The following is an 18,007-nucleotide window of genomic DNA, read 5'->3' on the forward strand; positions in this document are numbered from 1 at the left end:
GGGGGTTTTGTAGTGACGATGGAGGCATGCCTGAGATTTGGCTCTGATTTAAATAACTGGCGATGGTGTGTTCTCTGTGCCAGATCATCACCCTCTTCCGCTCCTCTCGGTCCCAGAGCGGCCCATGAGCCAGCAGGCAGCTCCCTCCCCACCGGCTCCCTGGGCCACGGGGATGCTCCTCTCCAGCCAGAACCTCCCAAGTTTACCAGGTTTCTGAGTCACTCTGGCAAGAAATGAACAATCAGCTTCAGCTGTGCCAGATTCCAGCTTTCTGAACACCTCCACATCATGACCAAACACGCTGCAAGCCGTGGTTCCTTGCTTTCAGGAGAGACTGAGAAACAACAACGCGATCCCACACAGACACCCAGCTCCGGGCTACCCCCCTCCCACAGGCCACTCCTCCTGACCTGCCAACTCTGACTTATGCAAAGAAGGGCTGGCAACCCGTCTGAGCCAGAGGGCTGCAAGTAACACTGGTTTTCCTTTAAAAACCTTTTTATTGATGAGGAACTCTCCAGCAACAGGCACTATAAAGTCAGAATGGGAGGGGACAGCCCAAAGACTCCAATGGAAGAGAAGGATGGTGAGATGGGACTTGGAGGGGAGAAAAGCGAAAGGAGAAAGGGAAAATGGGGGAAATAAGTTATTTTCATAGTTAGGCAGAACGAATCATAAACTAAGAGGGCCTCTGGAAGTCTCTTCTCTAGTCCCTTGCTCACAGCATGTCCATCAGACCGGGCTGGATCCGGCTCCTCAGTTCCTTGCCCAGTTGAGTTCTCAAGGATGGAGATCCCAGTACTTCTCTTGGCCTCTGTCCCGGTGTTCAAACACCCTCAGGGTGAAAAAGCTTTTCCTTGTATCTAGTTGGCAATTCTTGTCTTCCACCCCTGCTCAGCCAGTTTACGAAAGCAAGGCGCTTCTGGGGAAAGGCACTCCCTCTGACATGTGTGTCTTTGGTTTCCCACCTGCCTTTTATATAACTCATTTTCTGCTTCTTTTTTGGCTCTATTTTTATGCACTAACTCTGTTACTGTCTGCTTTTCCAATTATAAAACCTCTAAATTTGATTTAAATCTGATAATTCCGCTGTGATCTAGCAAAGGCCTTTATTAACCCTATTGAAGCCAGCAAGTGTGAGGCATGCTCTTTAGGACCTTAAAAATTTGGTGTTTAATTGCATCCAGCCCTGAGAAAGATGCAGGGAGGTGGAGAAGTGAATACGTAGCTAATTCAAGCCACGGGTACTAACAGGACAGGACTTCATGCATCAGATCTCATATAACCCACCCAGACTAGGATCTTCTGCTGTCTTCCACCACAAGATGAATATGAATATACCAGATGCACAAGAAGATTCAGTTGGACACTGGTACTGCTACAAAAGTTTGTCATGTCCTTTGGCTGTTAGAAATCCTGAATCATGATCTGCACAGTGGGTATGTTTGCGTTCCCCTTCAAGGTCAAGGCGTTTCTAGCTGCATTTGCCACCTATCAGGACAATTCCAGGCTACAAGGGTACATCTTCCTCTCTTGACACCCGTCTTGCCAAACTAAGTAAAATTTAGTCATAGGAAAAAGAAAAAAAAAAAAAAAAGCATTAGGATCTCTCCTGCCTGGCAGCAGCCAGGAGAAAAGTACAGGAATCTTCAGGAGGGGTAGTCTGACATCCCGTGCGGTTGGCATTTCCAGCCACCTCAAATAGCTGCTCAGCCCTGTACACAGTCTACAGCTTGGGGGGGAGGCAAAGAAAAGTCCTTAACACACTGAGCTGTATAAAAAAAAAAAATGTCCTACAATGTCACCACAGGAACAATGATGTCATTCTGTGCTGCCCTTCTGTTTTTATCTTTCCTGTTTATTCATCCCCTAAATCACTGGGTAACCGTGCTGAGCTACCAGGAGACTAAAGCTGGTCCGAGGTGAAGGCAGGTCTTCGCACCCTGCAGGGATGACCAAGGGCAAGTGCTGTGAGAACCTGCAAGCCAGGTTTTTATCGCTTTGAGTCCTTACTGGCATTTGTCACAGGCAATTAGCCAGCAGATTTCTTCCCTTCCTGCCCTTCCCCAGCACCAGATCCTTGGTTCTCGCAGAGCTCTGCGGCTTTTGGGAAGAACATTGATGTGCCGGTGATTTTTGCACTGATGATAGCTGACAAATGCTTGGCTGGCACCAGGGAGGAACTGGTCCTGAATTTATGTGCCTTATTCTCATAGACTTTGTTCTTGGTCACGAGAAGCAGAGGGTTTTACACAGACATGAGAAACAAATGCAGTTATGGGAAACAGGCTTAAAATTGTCCCCAAGATAAGCCTAAAATTTTCTTATAAGCCTTTAGCCCAGTCCAGAGGAAAAAGTGTGTGTTTGTCTTTCTTTAGGGCTTCACAACACCCAGCTCTAAATGTCACTAGCACGCAGAGGAACAGGAGTGACCATAATGCTCAGAAAATACCCCCATTCGCTACGTCAAGCTCTTCCAGCGACACATCAAGCAGCTCTTCACTTTCATCGGAACCGACCAGTCAGATCTCCATGGTTCAGGATCAAACCCTGCTGGACATTGCCTCCATCACTAGATTGGCCCCAGGAGAATCACCAAACCCTCAACCATTTGAGCAAAGAGTTAAAAATTTAGCAATATCGTGTTCCAGCCCACTCGGAACAAGGACTATTCCAGCATCTTGCCCAGCCACCCCCAGGCTCAGTCTAACACACAGCTCAGCCAAGCCACAGCAATACTCTGACTCCTCTGCAGTCAGTCCAGGGATCAATGCAACTTCCTTCTACACCTTTTGTCCTTACACAGCACAAAACGTACAAGCTTCAGCATCAGATCACACACTGACCCCAAACAGGAAAAGCACAAGGCCTCCAGCAACAATGACTCCTGAAGAGAGATCCCAGTCTCCTGGCTATTCTAAAACTGGATTAAAGAATACAGGAAAGGGGTTTGAATCAGATCTGGAAGATCCTGATCACGAAAGGTATGTATCCAGGCCATACACATATTTAATTCCTCAAATAACTTCGTATAAGGTCATTAAGAGCCCCCCATTAAAAAAAAAAAAAAAAAAAAAAAAAAAAAAAGTAAATATCTTTTATGATTTAGATGTTCCCAGTGTTTGTTTTCCAGTAACTACCTTGTGGTTCCACTAAACCCTGTTATCCAAGAAGCAAAATACCGTATTTTCCGTGCATTCATTTAGCTTTCCAGACCTGATTACAGACCATCCCTGGGCCAGTTGTCAACCTCAGCTCCTCCAACAGGGCAGAGTTTTAAGGTGCCTCATTTCCTTCCAAACAAGAAAGCACACCTCTCCCTAGAGTAGCAGAAAGCCACTCCGCTGTTACTGTGAAGCCAGGGATGGGATTCGGTGACCTGGCTGCTATCTCCCTTCCCAGAGCTCAGGCTCTGGGGTCCGACTCCAGGCAAGCTGGGTTGATTTCACTCCTCTGAGCCTCTGAACTCCACACTGTGTCTGCCACTTCTTTCCTTGGCAGGAGATGTGTGACCACGAAGGAATTCCAAGCCATGGAGAAAGAACTAGAGGATGTAAAAGAAGAACTGAAATGCCTGAAGTGGAAAGTGAGACACATCGGTGAGACTGTGCAGCCCCTGGCCGAGGACAGGAAGCGTTACAACGGTTATACCCTGAGGGAGCTCAAGGCAATGGTGCAGTTTGAAGACGACCCTTACAAGGCTGCAGACACGATCCTCACTGCGCTCTTCAGCGATGTCTACTTGCTACAGCACTCAGTCACTGAACAGGCCTGCAACTCCCGTTCTCTGCCCAAGCTCAAAATAGACCCAGAGCTGTACACGGTGTACTGTGACATTCTGAAAAACATATTCCCTGGAATTAGCAGCCAAACCTTGAGGGAAGAGACACAACACGTGCAGAAAAGCACCCAGAAAGAAGTGCAATAACACCAGAGCCCACAAGATGTTCTGCAAAATGAGAAGTCTCCAATGGTTTTAGAGGATTGGACTGTGGTAGGTATCGTTGGTTGAGTCTATCCCTTTTAGGTATGAACCATCTATAGAGATATTGGTGAGCTCTGAGCCCTTCATGCCACTTGCCCAATGAGACTGGGTGGGAAGGCATTCTGCATACTTCCCACATTTTAGAAAAAATATTGCCCGCTTAGTGTCTCTTTCAATATATGGACGTTTCCTTGTTTCCAGCAGCTACAAACGGTGACAAAAAAGAATCCAGAGAAGGCATTGTAAATCCAAGCAAGGGCCTTCTCCCCGCCCCAAACACACCAACCCACCAGCATCTGGGTAGTTTCTATTTTCTAGAGTATATCATTCATTAAATAACATTACTTGTTAGAAAATTGTGCCTGTTCTTTTTTTTTTTTTTTGTCAAAAAAATGCTTTGCACATCAAATCAATCAACAACCATAACTTGAATACACAGTGGGATGAGACCTGGGCGTGAAGAAAACCCGGGCACAAGGTCAGCAGGTCTCTGTCCCGGGTAACCGGGGGCCAGGGCACCCGAGTGTGCAGTGTGTGTGCCCCTAAATCACCAACCCACCAGTGAAAGAGGTGAAGGTCTGCGACCCGCCGCGCTGGCAGAGCAGCTCACGCGTGTAACCACCCTGCCCTGCCCTCCCAGGGCAGAGCTGCTGAGCGCCTGGCCCCGCGCAAAGGCCCCAGGGTGACCGCTGCTACGGGGCCTGCCCGAGGGAAGGAGGCTGCTGGTCATGGCGGGCACAGAGGGAAATGGCCCTGGAGAGCCTTCCTCCCCCTCCGGGAGCCAGCAAGGTGCCGCGGATAACCAACCAATAGTCCCATCAGGGTCTGCTCACGGGGCTGACCTCGCAGCCTGTTTTGTAAAGATCTGGTGAGGGGGGAGCAGTGGAGGGGTGTCCTCGGTCAGTACCAGTAGAAGATGCTGGTCCCCTACCCCCCTGGTTCACCCACCCCCTTTCAGTGAGTCACTGACACTTGGAAACAGCCACTTGCCCGGTCTCAGTGTGACAAACACATCAAAACCCAGCACACGTCCCTCCTGCACGCCGCTGCTGCTCCCTGCCAGGCCACTGAGAACGGCAAGATGAGCAAAAGGTAACCTGTGAGTTCAGCCTACCTTCCCCTCTGCTGGGAGATGATCCACTTGTTAAGCCTTTCCAAAAACAACAGGGAGGTGGAGGAAGAAAAAAAATAGTTACCAAAAAAAAAATAAAATAAAAGCAGATCACTCATGTCACCACAGCTCCAGACATCTTCGGAGGTGGGAGGAGCCAGTTCACTCCAAGGACAAGCTCTGTATCTACTGGATTCTTCTGCACAAGGATGTTCTGACATTTGTATGAGAGATCCTACCTGTCCTTGCGCATGATGTACTTACACCCTCCTCTGCTGGGCTTACAAATACATTTTTTTAATTTATTTTACCTCCAAGCCGATGTGCAGACACAGGCACAGCACTCTGCCCATGGAGCCTCTCTGTGCCACACTACAGCCAAGATCTACAGCCACGTCTGGCAAATCACTGGTAGCTACTACGGGGTTGTGCACAGCACGTGTCCCCGGGGCAGCCACGGCACCAGAGCAAGGGGCTGGGGAAAAGATACCCCGCACCCCCCCGGCAGCTCCCTGCGCGGGGGCACAGAGCTGAGGTGGGGTGAGGGAGAGGCAGGGGCCCCCCCGAAAAAAATCTGAGCGCTGCGGCAGATTATGACAAATAGTCTGGAAGGCTCCGTGGAGGGGATGTTTGTGTCTCACACCAGCAACCCCACCTGCAAGCATTTCTGTTCTGCTTTCGTGGCTCTTTTGTGTAGGAAAATGTGTCCCTTCGGTTCAGACGGGTGGGAGCAGGCTGGCCTTCCTCTCACAGAACACACACAGGTGCTTTGCGATGACAGACCAGACTCCCCAACAATCTGAGAGGTCTCTCTTCAGACCTTTCCATAATCTCCAGTGGAGACAGAGCTGAGAAAAATGCAAAGTAGGTATCAGCAATATTGATATGCTGTACTGCCTGCCCTCTCTGCCTGGAATATCTTTAAATACAGTTGTTCCTATAAGAACAGGCTCTGTGGCTTCTCATGTTCATGAGGCCAGGCACTCTGTTCAGATTATCTCTTTTAGCCTTGTTCTCATGCCTACTAGTAACAAGGTCCAGCACGGGTCTGTGAATTATTTTTACTAGCCTTGCATCTGTCAGATATTGCCTGTTCTAGGTCCCCTTCAGGTTTCAGCGTTCACCTTCCCCTGGACCAGTTGTGGTATGAATCACTTCTGCCCATTTTCGAGATGTGCATTAGGTCTTTTACCCTGACAGCCATGGCTTTCAGCTATTCAGTGGAGCTTCCAGGTTATCTGCATCCAACTAGAGCTGGGCAGTCTTGCCAGACCTTCTTCCACGCATTACTACGAGGTATCTGCAGCTTCTGAGGCCTTGAGTTTGTCCCCGGTGCCTTCCCTGCCACAGCAGCCCCAGTGATCAGGTGCAGGGAACCTGTGCGCAAAGCAAGAGGGCAATACCCACTGCACTCGTCCTTTGCAGACTCCTTGCTTCTTTCTTTTCCTCTGCTGCATTGGTACCTTGAAGGCAGCTCTGCCCCTGTGAAGATGCTCTGTCCTTCAGTTACTACATTATCTGCACATTTGTGACCATCTCCAGTACTTGAGCCACCTCCCCTGATTTTTCTACAGGGAGAAAAATCCACAAATTTTCTACTCATTTTCCTGAGTGCTTCCCGTTGTTTGTATTCCTGTGCATTACCAAGTCCTTTTGATCCTTTCACAAGCCTTCGCTTTCCTCGCTGGCTGTGCTTACCTAGGTTTGCTGGGGAGAGAAACGCAGCTGTCTTCCCACAGTTCTGAAGAGCTTCTCTGGGTCGAGTCTATTTTTTCTGTAGTCACCCACTCCTAACACAACAGGAGGGTGCGGGCTGAACGCCCACACCCCCCTCCTTGGGGGGTAACAAAACTGAGTCAGCATAACAGAAATAAGAGCAGGATCTTAAATAGACAGGCCTGAAAGCAATTTTTTTGCTTTCGCTTTTAGCATCCTGCGCTTGCCAGAAATGTGTCCTGTTACAAGCATGCTCTGTCTTAAGACTTTAGGTCTTGCTGCCTGGTATTCAGACAGAAAGGCAATTACACAGTCCTATTATTCTGACAGTTAAAAAGATTCAGCCATTGTTCTTCTTGGACAATTCATACTGATTTGCACTGTGCCTGCATTGCTCCTTAGCCTAAATAAGGCTTCTCTCCAAAATGTTATCACCTTCACTTGTATAGAGACAGACAGAGAAGGCAATCAGACGCAGAGTGAAAAATTAGTCTATAAATCCATGTTGCATTCCATCTATTCTCCATTAAACTGTATAACTCTATTTTTTCCCCTTGAAAACATACTTTAAAGTCTGAAGACCCAATACCAGACCAAATTATTTTTTTCTTCCCTAACTATAGGCATTCCATTTGCTATTCTCCTGTCAGACCCAGATCCAGAGCTTCATTAGTATTACAATTAATCAAGTAACATGCACTGTCCGTTACGTATTCATCCCTGCATGTAACCTGAGGACCTAGAAGCCACGACACAGGTTGTCTTCCCCTGCATCATCTCCAGGAGCAGATGTCTAGTCAGAAGTGTGAGGACATGAATACTTTTTCCAGCTTCAAGCGAGCTGTAGTTTCTACTGATTGATAGTGTTAAATAAGCAACCTATTAATAGTCACCATGCTGTGGCTTGGTAGGCTTCAGTTGGCAGAACAGATTCTACAGCAGTTAAATTATGTTAAACAGAGGGTCCTGATCCATACTGGTCATAGAAACACAGAATTATTTAGGCTGGAAAGATGCCCTGGTCCAACCCCTCTCTGATCAGACAGTAATCTAGTAAAAGAAACCAAATAATAAAATCTGTGATGATGCAAAAACTAAACCACTGCAATACCACAAACATCTGACAACAACCAAAAAAAAAAAAAAGGAAAAAAAAAAAAAGGGAAAAAAAAAAAAAGGGAAAAAAAAAAAAAGGGAAAAAAAAAAAAGGGAAAAAAAAAAGGAAAAAAAAAAAAAAAGAGAGAGTGAAGCCATACAAACAACCTACATTGGAATCACCTGCAGATCAGATCCATCATAGGAAAATCTGAGGAGTCTTCTTCCAAAATCACTGTGCTGGAAGATCATCTAGACAGGAGCTCTCCACAGGCTAATCAGCCTGCAGAAACTTAATTTACATCTGCATCAGTGGATAAAGAAGATAAATGACAAAGTCTGTGGCACTGCTTTGGAGGGCTCTTTGCTATGGTTAGACCTACATGCATTGTCAATTCATTTTTCAGACTTCTCATTAATACCTTTAATGCATAATTGAAGTCAAAATCAGTCACTGAATCATACATTTTACGACCTCATGCTTACCCCGTCATACTGTTAACAATAATATCCCTGCATAATGTGAAGGCTTTCTGCAAAACGAATCCACCAGCCCTTCTGGTTTACGACTTAAAATATAGCAAAACTGGTTTTAGGCAACTATCAACATCTTTATATTAATTATTGGCATCATCTGTACTGAAATCTGAGTCACTGAGCATCATTAATTACCATTAATCCCTTCTCCATTATTCCTACTTGAATGCCTACTTTTCATGAGGTGTCCTCTACACATTTATAGACCTAGTTCTTCCTGCACACTCCAATTTAAATTGACTTTAGTCATTTTCACATTAAATCTACAATCTTTGTTTCCCAAGGTGAAACTGCCTCCGGAGACACTTTTCCCTGTCTTATACCCAGATGCTTCTATAGATGTTACTTTTTCACTATGAGCTGGAGCCCTCCCCTCTGGACTTCTCCTTCCCTCGGAGTCTGACAGGCAAACAAGTGTCCAACCAGTTGTCTCCCGACCCTTCTTCTCAAACCACAAGCAGATGACCAAGGTGCAGATCTCCCCAGGGCCTCAGTACTACTCCTCCAGGAGAAAGAGTGACATCAGGGGTTCCCAAAGGACTTGAGACAGAACACACAAGGACAGAACACGCACTGATCTACCCAAGTACTGTACTGAGAAATGCAGATCTTGGCTTCCTGCAGATTTATCATGAAGAGCACACTTTCTCAATGCCCCAAAGAGAGTGATTAAAATACATATCAAAGTCTTGCTGGGTCAGTGGGTTTTGAGCAGATCTCCCGTTTTGTGTTAATATTCAGAAGTGTTACCATCCCAGAGAGATGAATAATAGGAGCTATTTCATTTCTCTGACAATATTAAACATAATGAAAAGTCTTACTATCATCCCACATCCTTCTCCATGAATTCTGGCCACAGACAGATCTCCTGTTGGTAATGGAAATGTCAGTTTGATTCATCCATTCACCAACTAACCCTTACCAAACAATTTCCAGTACAGAGCAAGCAACCCAAAAAACATTCCTCTGGAAACAAGCCAGAACCGACATTCATTGTAGATTAGTTTTTACCACTGTTTAGGCTTATGCCATTTCAGGTAGCTTTGCTACTGACTCTATTTTTAGCAGCGCCTCCAGCAGACCAGGAAAGAGGCAGATCATAAGACTTCCACTAATCTGTAAATCTGCAATTATAGTTGGGAGACCGAATTTATTATTATACAGCCTGATGACGACAGCAAAGATGACCTTTCTACAATGCCAGAAGTCTTATCCATGCTGATCTAGGCCTTTAATCAGTGGGGGGAAGTATAGATTATGATGTGTCAAAGGAAAAACTTCTTCCCTATTAGAACAGTCAAATATTAAAACAGATTGCCCGGAGAGGTTGTGCAGCCTCCATCCCTAGGGGTTTTCCAGGCCAAACTGGATGAAGCCCTGTGTAACCTGGTCTGACTTTTGTAAGGTTAAAAAAAAAAAAAAAAAAAGGTGTGTAATTGCAGAAAGCAGACAGGAAAATGTTTGATGAATGGGAGCAGAGCGCCATGAATAACAGGCAGGAACAGCACCATCAGTGTTTTACACTTGCTAAGCCACACGTGTAAGCAAGCGGGGCTGACAGGAGTGCCTCAGCTCGGTTGGCTGTGCTGCCTGACTCATCTGCGTGCGCTCAGGAAAGCTGCTGCGCCGGTGCTGCCTCAGTCCTCGCCCTTTTTGATGAAAGATGAAAGCTCTCTCTTGCTCAAGATGAAAGTTCTTTCCCCAGCTTGTTACAGACAGAACCGTCTATTCTGGCAGCCACCTTATGCTGCCATCAGGCAGAAGAGAAACCTTAGTGAAAAAGATAAAAGGGCTCAACTGGTCCCAGTTCATTATCTTTACCACAGGGACCATCTCTTCTCCCAAGTACAATGCTCCCCTTGGAAAGAGTCATTTCCCTGAGCAGCTTTCCCAGCCATAGCAGCCTCTTCTGTATTCCCCTACCCGTATGCCTACCACGCTTGCTTTCCCTCTGAGCCTTTGACCAACCTCTGCTTCAGCTCCAGCTGCACTGACAGTGTGGAGATCAGTTCAGCCCATAACGCTCAGCTGAGCTCCCACTCTCAGGAGGCAGGAGCTGAGTACCAGGCTCCTCCTGGCCCCGAGATGCAATGCCCAGACCTAAGCCTTCTCCTTAGCACTGCGCCCACCCTCTGCCTCCTCCAGGGCCAGAAGACTTTCAGGTAGCAACTGCTGCCTTTGCTGAGAAGATGGACACTTGGCTATTTCTAAGTTCCTTTAGTGCTCTCGGACATCCACCTCCACATACTTAGCCCAGCACAGTGAACTTTCAAAAACCACTGTGAAGCTCCTTCCCCAGTTAGATCCAGATAAGCTGAGGAACACAAGCAACCGAGCTCTGAAACAGCAGATCACGTATGAGTAAGAGGAAAGAGTTGAGCACAAGTTAATTGCTCTGTCTGATATATCTCCTTAGGTTTACAGTTCCCCAAAATGCCCATCCTCTTGGGAAAACTGCACAAGATTTGTGCATGCTGACATTTTTGGAAGTTCCATGACCAGTAGAGCAGAGACACACACTAAGAGTTTACGAGTCGATTTTAGTCACACCCAGGAGATCTTGAGGGAGTTGAAAGCTAAAGGCAGGATTTCACTGTGGTCTTATTGTATAATTAGGACCTTCCAGAAAAAAAGAGCACACCTGGGGAAGGCTGCTAGCAGATCATGAGGTGGTGGTTCTCCTCTCCTGATTAGAGCCAAAGCCGTGAGCTATGGGTGAACCATGCAGTGTTGGAAGTGAAGTCCAGGCTGGGAAACACCTACCCTGCTGATCATCGTCCGTCCTCTCCTTCGACCATGAGCTGAGAAAGGGAACACTAGAGAGCCATCAGACAGAAGGTCTGTAGCCTTGTGTTCCCCTTTTCCAGTAATTTCTAGGTCAGTAAGAACGAAGTCACAAATTGCAAATGTTTCCTTTCACGCCTAGATCTCAACACTGCAGCATTTCACAGGGTCCTGAGCCAGGATGACTGGAGCTGATGCTATTAGACAAGGGTGGAAAATTGATCTCTTCCTAGCAAGATTTAGAGGCCAGTCGGACAGGAAATTACTCCAGCTGGGCACTCTGTCCCCATCTCTCAGCTCTTCCTGCAGCTAGGAGATTCACTCTATAATTGCTTTCTTAGTCCACATTTTATCCTCAGCTGACAGAATTCCATTAGGGTGATACAAGCTGCGTGATAAAGGGATGTTTGTGTCTCACATGGGCTGTAAGTCATTTCTCAGCAAACAAGCAAATAGTCACAGAAATGGGCAAAGAGACCACTGAGCCAGGAGCCCTCCTTCTTGTGCTCTGAGCACCAGGACCTCAGCGCTCAGATGGAAGCAAACATTCTGCTGGTATATATACTGCTCTCTGCTTCCCTCTCTGCTCTTTAGAGGAGACACGTCAGTGCACATCTCCAAAATGAACATTTCTCTGTGGCATTTCGAATGGACAATAATCAAGCAGGTGGACGTGCAGCACCAGCACGCCTGCAGATGAGGGCCCCATGCAAAGAGGAGCCGCTGCGCTGCGATCGCAGGGGTTGGTGACACCGCTGGTCACAGATAGAGGGTGGCCTACATATGGGAAATGAGGGGAAACGAAATAAATGTTGTAATACACCTGAGCACACACGTCTGAAGAGCAAAACAGGTTGGTCACACCTGCAAGCCCAAAAACCAACGATTCTGGACAGGACCTTCAGGACTCTTTTGGAAGACAAAAGGAGTGACGTTCTGAGCGTATGATGCAGCTAAAAGACGGATATGATGAAAAAGTTAAAATGGAATACAGGAAGGTGCATCAAATGCTGCAGTGTGCATAGTCAGAGTATCTGTAGTACTGGTGAAACCATTACTAGGCAGTGTGTTCTGGAGTTCACATATTTTCTGAAGAATATTGGAAGAGATTTTGGCTACTTCAGACTCCTGCCAGAAGAGCAGCTCCTGTTAGAGCTCAGCCCCCCGGATCAGCAGCCCCAGAATGTGGAGCCGGGCCTAAGGCATCCCTACACGGCGTGTCAGCTCACACCAGTGCTGGTTTGGACTCCAGTCACTTGCTACATTCCCCAGGCCAGTACGGAGGCACAGCCAACAGTGAGCACTGCTGAAGCAGAGAGCAGGGGGGAATGGGAAATGCTCGTGTCTTACAGAGTAAAAGCCATTGACCCAATTAAAGGAAAAGGAGCCATCATCCCCTGCATGAGCCACCATTCAGACGTTAATACAGCACTTCATGTTTGCTCTTACCTGACTAAGGCTGAGCAGTGAGCTTTTCCTGGTAAGTAAAAGGGTTTAAAGACTCAACATTCAACCTCCCTCACCCATTGCTCTCATCCTCACATCATCCCTGGCAGTGAGTCCTATCTCTGGTCGTTCCAGCGTGTTACCTGGTACACAACATCTCTGTCCAATCTCGGACACCCCGTCGCTCACTGGCATGTCAGGATCTTGCAGATGTTACCCAGGATCTTGCACACATCCCTGAAACGACAGAACTGAGCATCCCTGTGGGGAATGACCAACACCCCAGGAACATGGTAAAAGCCCAGCAGGACCAGGGAACCTTACAGAAACCAGCATCACCTAAGCAGGATGCTGTGGTGCAATTTTATGTCCAGGTCTAGCCTAAGCCATGAGAAGGGCTCAGTTTAATTTAACTGCTGTATGTAGATCCTCGTGTAGCTCTCATGGGTTCATCCTCCAAAATGAGAAGGAGTCTCCTGACTCAATAATACACAAGCATCCATGTTGTCTATGCTGCCTTTTACACTGTCTGCATCGCTGCTTGCTCCCTTGTTCACAGACAGGTGCTTCTCACTGCTTTTTAAATTCTACCGGATTAAATCACAAAAAGGCAGAAACTGAAAACAAAAGTGGCAGGCCTTCCCAGGCATCCCGCTTTTCAGATTACACTGTGAAGACAGATAAAAATATCCTTTTAAAGATCAAAAAATAGGCAGCATGACATGTACTTCCTCACAGATTACTGCTTTATCCTCTGCCCTTCTCAGTGTCATTGTGGGACAAACAAACTCATTTCTGTTATTTTGATCCAATCCCTTGAAAGCAAATCACTACAGGTAACGCTGAGCAACTACGACATAAAGGTTTTTGAGTGGCCCAGAAATTGGAACTGGGCAGAAGTTGAATAATTTACATCAAAGGCTTCAGCAAGAATTCATATTAATCCCTCCTTTTCCTTTGTCATGCTTCTGACAATGTGGAATGATGTTGCTGCACACATTCTTGCTGAACTACTCTTGTGAAACTGTGTCTGACATTGACTGAAGTGCTCCGTGGGGATTTTCTTGATTGCATGTTTACTCTTCCTCCTTTCGCTCCTGTAAATGCTAGCCTGACATAAATGTACTTGTGACTAGTTAGTTAAAAAAAGGTGAAAAATGGAATAAAACTTTTTTTTTTAAAACCCTGATTCACTGTGGAAATGAGTCAAGTATCTATGTTTGAGTATACAGGGCTGACTAGGACACTTAATTATCTTTGGTTATATAAAGGGTCATTACATCTCAGCTCCAATTAGGAGGACAAACGCTGACATCTCCTACCCCACAGAGATTAATGAAGTATTTTCTAAATATTATGTTATTTTCTATATATGACTGACTAGAATTGAGGACTTCTTTAGGTCTTGCCTTGGTGGTGTATGTCAGCCCAGGGCAGACCACAGGCTGGCAAACCCTTCTTCCAGAGACATCACAGGGGGGGATGTTCCACAACTTAACAATTTTTTAGAAATATTTTAAACACTTTCATGGTCTTTCCACAGTGTGGCTATTGTGGAGAATCTCTTGAATGGGTAAAAGTTGCTGCTAGGAGAGGCTGGCACAAGCCAATACTCTCTGTGCCAGATCAGCTGCGCTGGATACAGATTTCCAGAGGCAAAAGTTGTGAAAACTGGCTGCAGTTACCATCTGGTGAGGAAGAGTTGGTGGCAGAGAAAGATGATACAGAGAACTGTGACCCACCTGAGCTTGACCAAGGATTTTGCAGTAATTTACAAAACTTGAAGTTACCTCAAAGGATTAAAGTTGAAAAATTTTTAGTCCATTGCATAGGACTTGAGATGCTCCAGAGCGATACGGAGAGGACAGATGAGCACAGGACATCCTCTCCCCCTCACACCTTTTCTGATCAATAAGAAAGATGCTATTCTGTGCTGGGAAACACGACCAACTTCATTTCTCTTCACATTCAATGCAATTTTCTCAGAACAAACAAGATGACAGGCCTCATCTCATCTAGAGATTGTCTACATGACAAATCTGTGATTGTGACTTAAGTCTTAGAAACCTTGCTGGAGCCTCTACCAAACACATACATTTATATCTGTTCTCAGCCCTCCCAATAACCCTCCTTTCAGCTCCTCTTTTTTGTTTTGGAGTTTCATGTAATAGTTATCTGATTTGGAGCAAAAATTAAAACTCGGTTCTTCGTAGAGCTACACTGGTAAACACACTAGGGGAGGCAGAACAACAGAGGGTTCTTTTTGTCAGTGTGGTTTGGGAAAAGCCTTTAAACAAAGTACAATATACTCACATACACAGTTTTACATTAAAAAAGTGTTTTGTATTTAGTAGAAATGCATTTTGTTGCTCTGTTAACACACAGAAATCTGGGAAATGCATCGTTATCTTGTGCCTTTTCAGCCTAGCCAACAACAGTTAAGCAGTACGCTTTTTATAAGCAAAATACAAGATATTGCACTCCTGAGTTAGTGCCGAAAAGGAAACAGCACATTTTGATTCTGTATCAGGAGCTGCACTACTGTACCTCTGTTTCATGTCTAAAAGCATATACTGAGTGTTCAGTTCTCTCTGGAAACAATGAGCAAGGTCTAAACGAGAAAGGAAGAATCTTCTGTGGAAGAGATTTACAGGTTGTCACAACTGACAGATTTTCAGTGAAAAGTACATTTGCATAGCTATGAATCCTGCAGCAAAATTATTTGATTAGTGCTTGTTTAAAGGAATCGTATGCAGGGTATTTTGTGCTTAAAAATGCAGTTCAGTCCTTGCCTTCTGCTAGTTGAAATGCATTTACCATTTCTCAAAAGTGATGATGATGATATGTTGCTGGCAACAGATCTGGCTGGTGCGGCACAGAGGTATGGCCTCCTTGTTCATATAACCAAATTCAGGAAAAATAGGAGAAAAGAGCATTGCTCTGTAGCAGAAGGACTCCAAAGAACGTGTAGAGCACCTGTCAGTGGCACTTCAGGAAAAAAACCCATTTTATCTTTTTTGTGGCAGTGAAATAATGAAAGAAATCATTATTTCACTGCAAAAGATGAAAGAAGTGACAGTCGAAACCTCCTTATTAAACTTTGATAAACTCATTTCCTGGTGTCCCTTTTCTAAAAGCACTCATCACACTTCTGCATGCCCAGAGGAACCGCTACAGATGTCAGAAATGTCAGCCCCCAGGGACAGACATGGCATCGAAACATACAGTGGCAGCCCAGAAACAGGTAAAGAATATTTCCTCTAATAAGTGCATTTCCCAGCCAACTATTTACAGGCATCAGAAATAAAGCAGACAATTCCTTGTAGTGAGGAGCTTTGTGATCATCCAGCTAGGATTTAGGAACTGAAGCTTGAGAAATACTCCAAAAGACCTCTCGTTCCAACCATCCTGCTTCACCCGAGTTCTTGGTGCTTGGCAAGAACAGTTGTCAGTTAGCAAAAAGGTTCTCTCTCACTCCTTTATGTTCCTTCCTCCCTGGATTCTCAATTAAGCAAGGGAGAAAAAAAATATAATAAAATAAGAAGAACAAAGAAAAATGGGGGAAAAAAAAAAAAAAAAAAAAAAGAGAGAATTTCCTGTGGTGAATAAAACTTCCTCTCATAAGACAGGAGGTGGTTCGGCAGCAGCAGCCACGGAGAATGTCCACTGTGATGATAGGTATCTTGGAGCTCTAGACTGCAGCTGCTTAGGGCTGGATGCATTCAGGACTCTCCAGTCACCGTCCCTCGTTATCTTTTCCTCCTCTGCAGTCCTTTCTCACACATGCAGGTTTTTGGACGCAAAGCTGTTAAGGAGAATTGAGTGCTGTTTTAAGACTGTACCTGTATTAACAGTGAAGCCACAGACTAAAATGAGGAAGAAACATGCCCGTTTCTCTGTCCATCCCAGAATAGAGCCAAGCTTTGCTTCTCAGTAACGTTTCTCCCATTGACAGTGAGTGCTGCCAATTTTTTTCACAGTCCCATGGAATCGTTTGCCTGTGGAAACTGGTCTGAAATCAATGCTGACACTGTTCTGAGTAGGATGTTGGACCCTCCTTCAGGAGGGGACTCCCTGAGATCTCCAACCCAAAACATTCTACAAATCTAAGTTATCGGCCCCTGTGGCTGATACCAGTAAGTACCACAGAGGAGACACGGGGCAGATGGCAGTAGGCAATCCTCAGCTGATGACTTCAGAGTTATTCTGTGCTCCTAATGCTTGGACAGTCCATGTGATGGCCATGGCAAGGACAGCTGGTCTTTACTGGACACAGGGTATGGCTGCACTGGAACCCAGGATGTCATTACAACAGGCATAGAGACGTTCAAAGTACTTTTGATGCTGCCAGTGCTAATGTACTAATAACTTTGAAGCTGTATTCGTACAGGCAGTGGCATTTCAAATCCTTCTCCTACAGAACTGTTATTAAAAGCCATCAAATAATTTCTGTAACACTTTCTAGAGGAACTAATTGGAGAAAGTGTCATGCTCAGGAGAGAAAAACCAATCATGAACATACCAGCTTGGCTGAGAATTTGTAATGTATTTAGGGAGCTATTCTGAGTAATTTACAATGAGTGACTGGGACTCTTCAGACTATAAATATAATCTACTCTTTCTCCTTGGGAAAAAAAGAGGTTGTCTTTTTAATTATCGTTTTGTGAGAGAAAAGACCAAACAGAAAGACAGTGGGAGGAATAAAGTCAACATGTTTTCCCCCTTGTTACACTTATCGTGATTTTGGATTTGCTTGAGGAGCACCAAGCAGCTAATTCTGAGACACAAACGCATCATCTCTAAACCTCCTGAAAAGGCCAGTGGGGATGCAATGCTCTTATTATTTCAAAAGCTACCTATGAACCTGCACGATTAACACCAGCTTTCAGTTTTATCTTCAGTCAGTTTCTTTCCTGAGGACTTTTATGTATGTGTTGGTATAAACTATGACTACACACCATGTACATCTTTGATTGATACCATCCACTTTCAGACTTAGATATAGAATAAAAATCCACCAAAGTATGACAGTCCTGGTTTACCTTCTTATGGTAGAAAAAGTAAATTTAAATATATCGAAAAGAGGTGTAATCTTCCCCACTTTTCCCAGTTCAGGTCTATAACAATGTTCACTGAGCAGAAGAAAACTGTAGAAGACAGAACTAACCTGGATCAGCCGCAGCCTGTTTCTTTTTGCTGTTTGTGACAATCTCATTTTCATTCATCATTCGTACATCCTGATCTCCCACGTGATTGCTGAAAACATTAAAATCAGTACAACAGCCAAAATAATCAACCCTCCGAAAAGTTATGAGAGTCATGGAGAAGGTTAC

The 18,007-nt window shown here is 45.3% G+C and overlaps 2 protein-coding genes across 5 annotated transcripts in view; one reads left to right on the forward strand and one right to left on the reverse strand.

Annotated features, from left to right (window-relative positions):
- GSG1L (GSG1 like) overlaps window positions 1-4,302 on the forward strand; it is a 57,659-nt gene extending 53,357 nt beyond the window's left edge. For 3 of the 4 annotated variants that reach the window (XM_074919397.1, XM_074919396.1, XM_074919398.1), the window contains 2 exons: window positions 2,379-2,984; window positions 3,502-4,302. In XM_074919397.1, the coding sequence (XP_074775498.1) occupies window positions 2,379-2,984; window positions 3,502-3,928 (1,033 nt within the window). In that variant the 3' untranslated portion in view covers window positions 3,929-4,302. Of the gene's footprint in view, window positions 1-2,378; window positions 2,985-3,501 lie in introns of those variants that run through there. The other variant, XM_074919402.1, reaches the window with a different exon arrangement.
- A 10,387-nt stretch (window positions 4,303-14,689) lies between these two features.
- The window catches only part of KATNIP (katanin interacting protein), a 62,481-nt gene continuing 59,163 nt past the window's right edge, over window positions 14,690-18,007 (reverse strand). The window contains exons 25-26 of the mRNA XM_074919107.1: window positions 17,842-17,930; window positions 14,690-16,479 (exon numbers count right to left, since the gene is read on the reverse strand). Coding sequence (XP_074775208.1) covers window positions 16,424-16,479; window positions 17,842-17,930 — 145 coding nt within the window. The 3' untranslated portion in view covers window positions 14,690-16,423. The remainder of the gene's footprint in view (window positions 16,480-17,841; window positions 17,931-18,007) is intronic.

Source organism: Athene noctua, chromosome 15 (assembly GCF_965140245.1).
Source record: "Athene noctua chromosome 15, bAthNoc1.hap1.1, whole genome shotgun sequence".
NCBI classification, from domain to species: domain Eukaryota; kingdom Metazoa; phylum Chordata; class Aves; order Strigiformes; family Strigidae; genus Athene; species Athene noctua.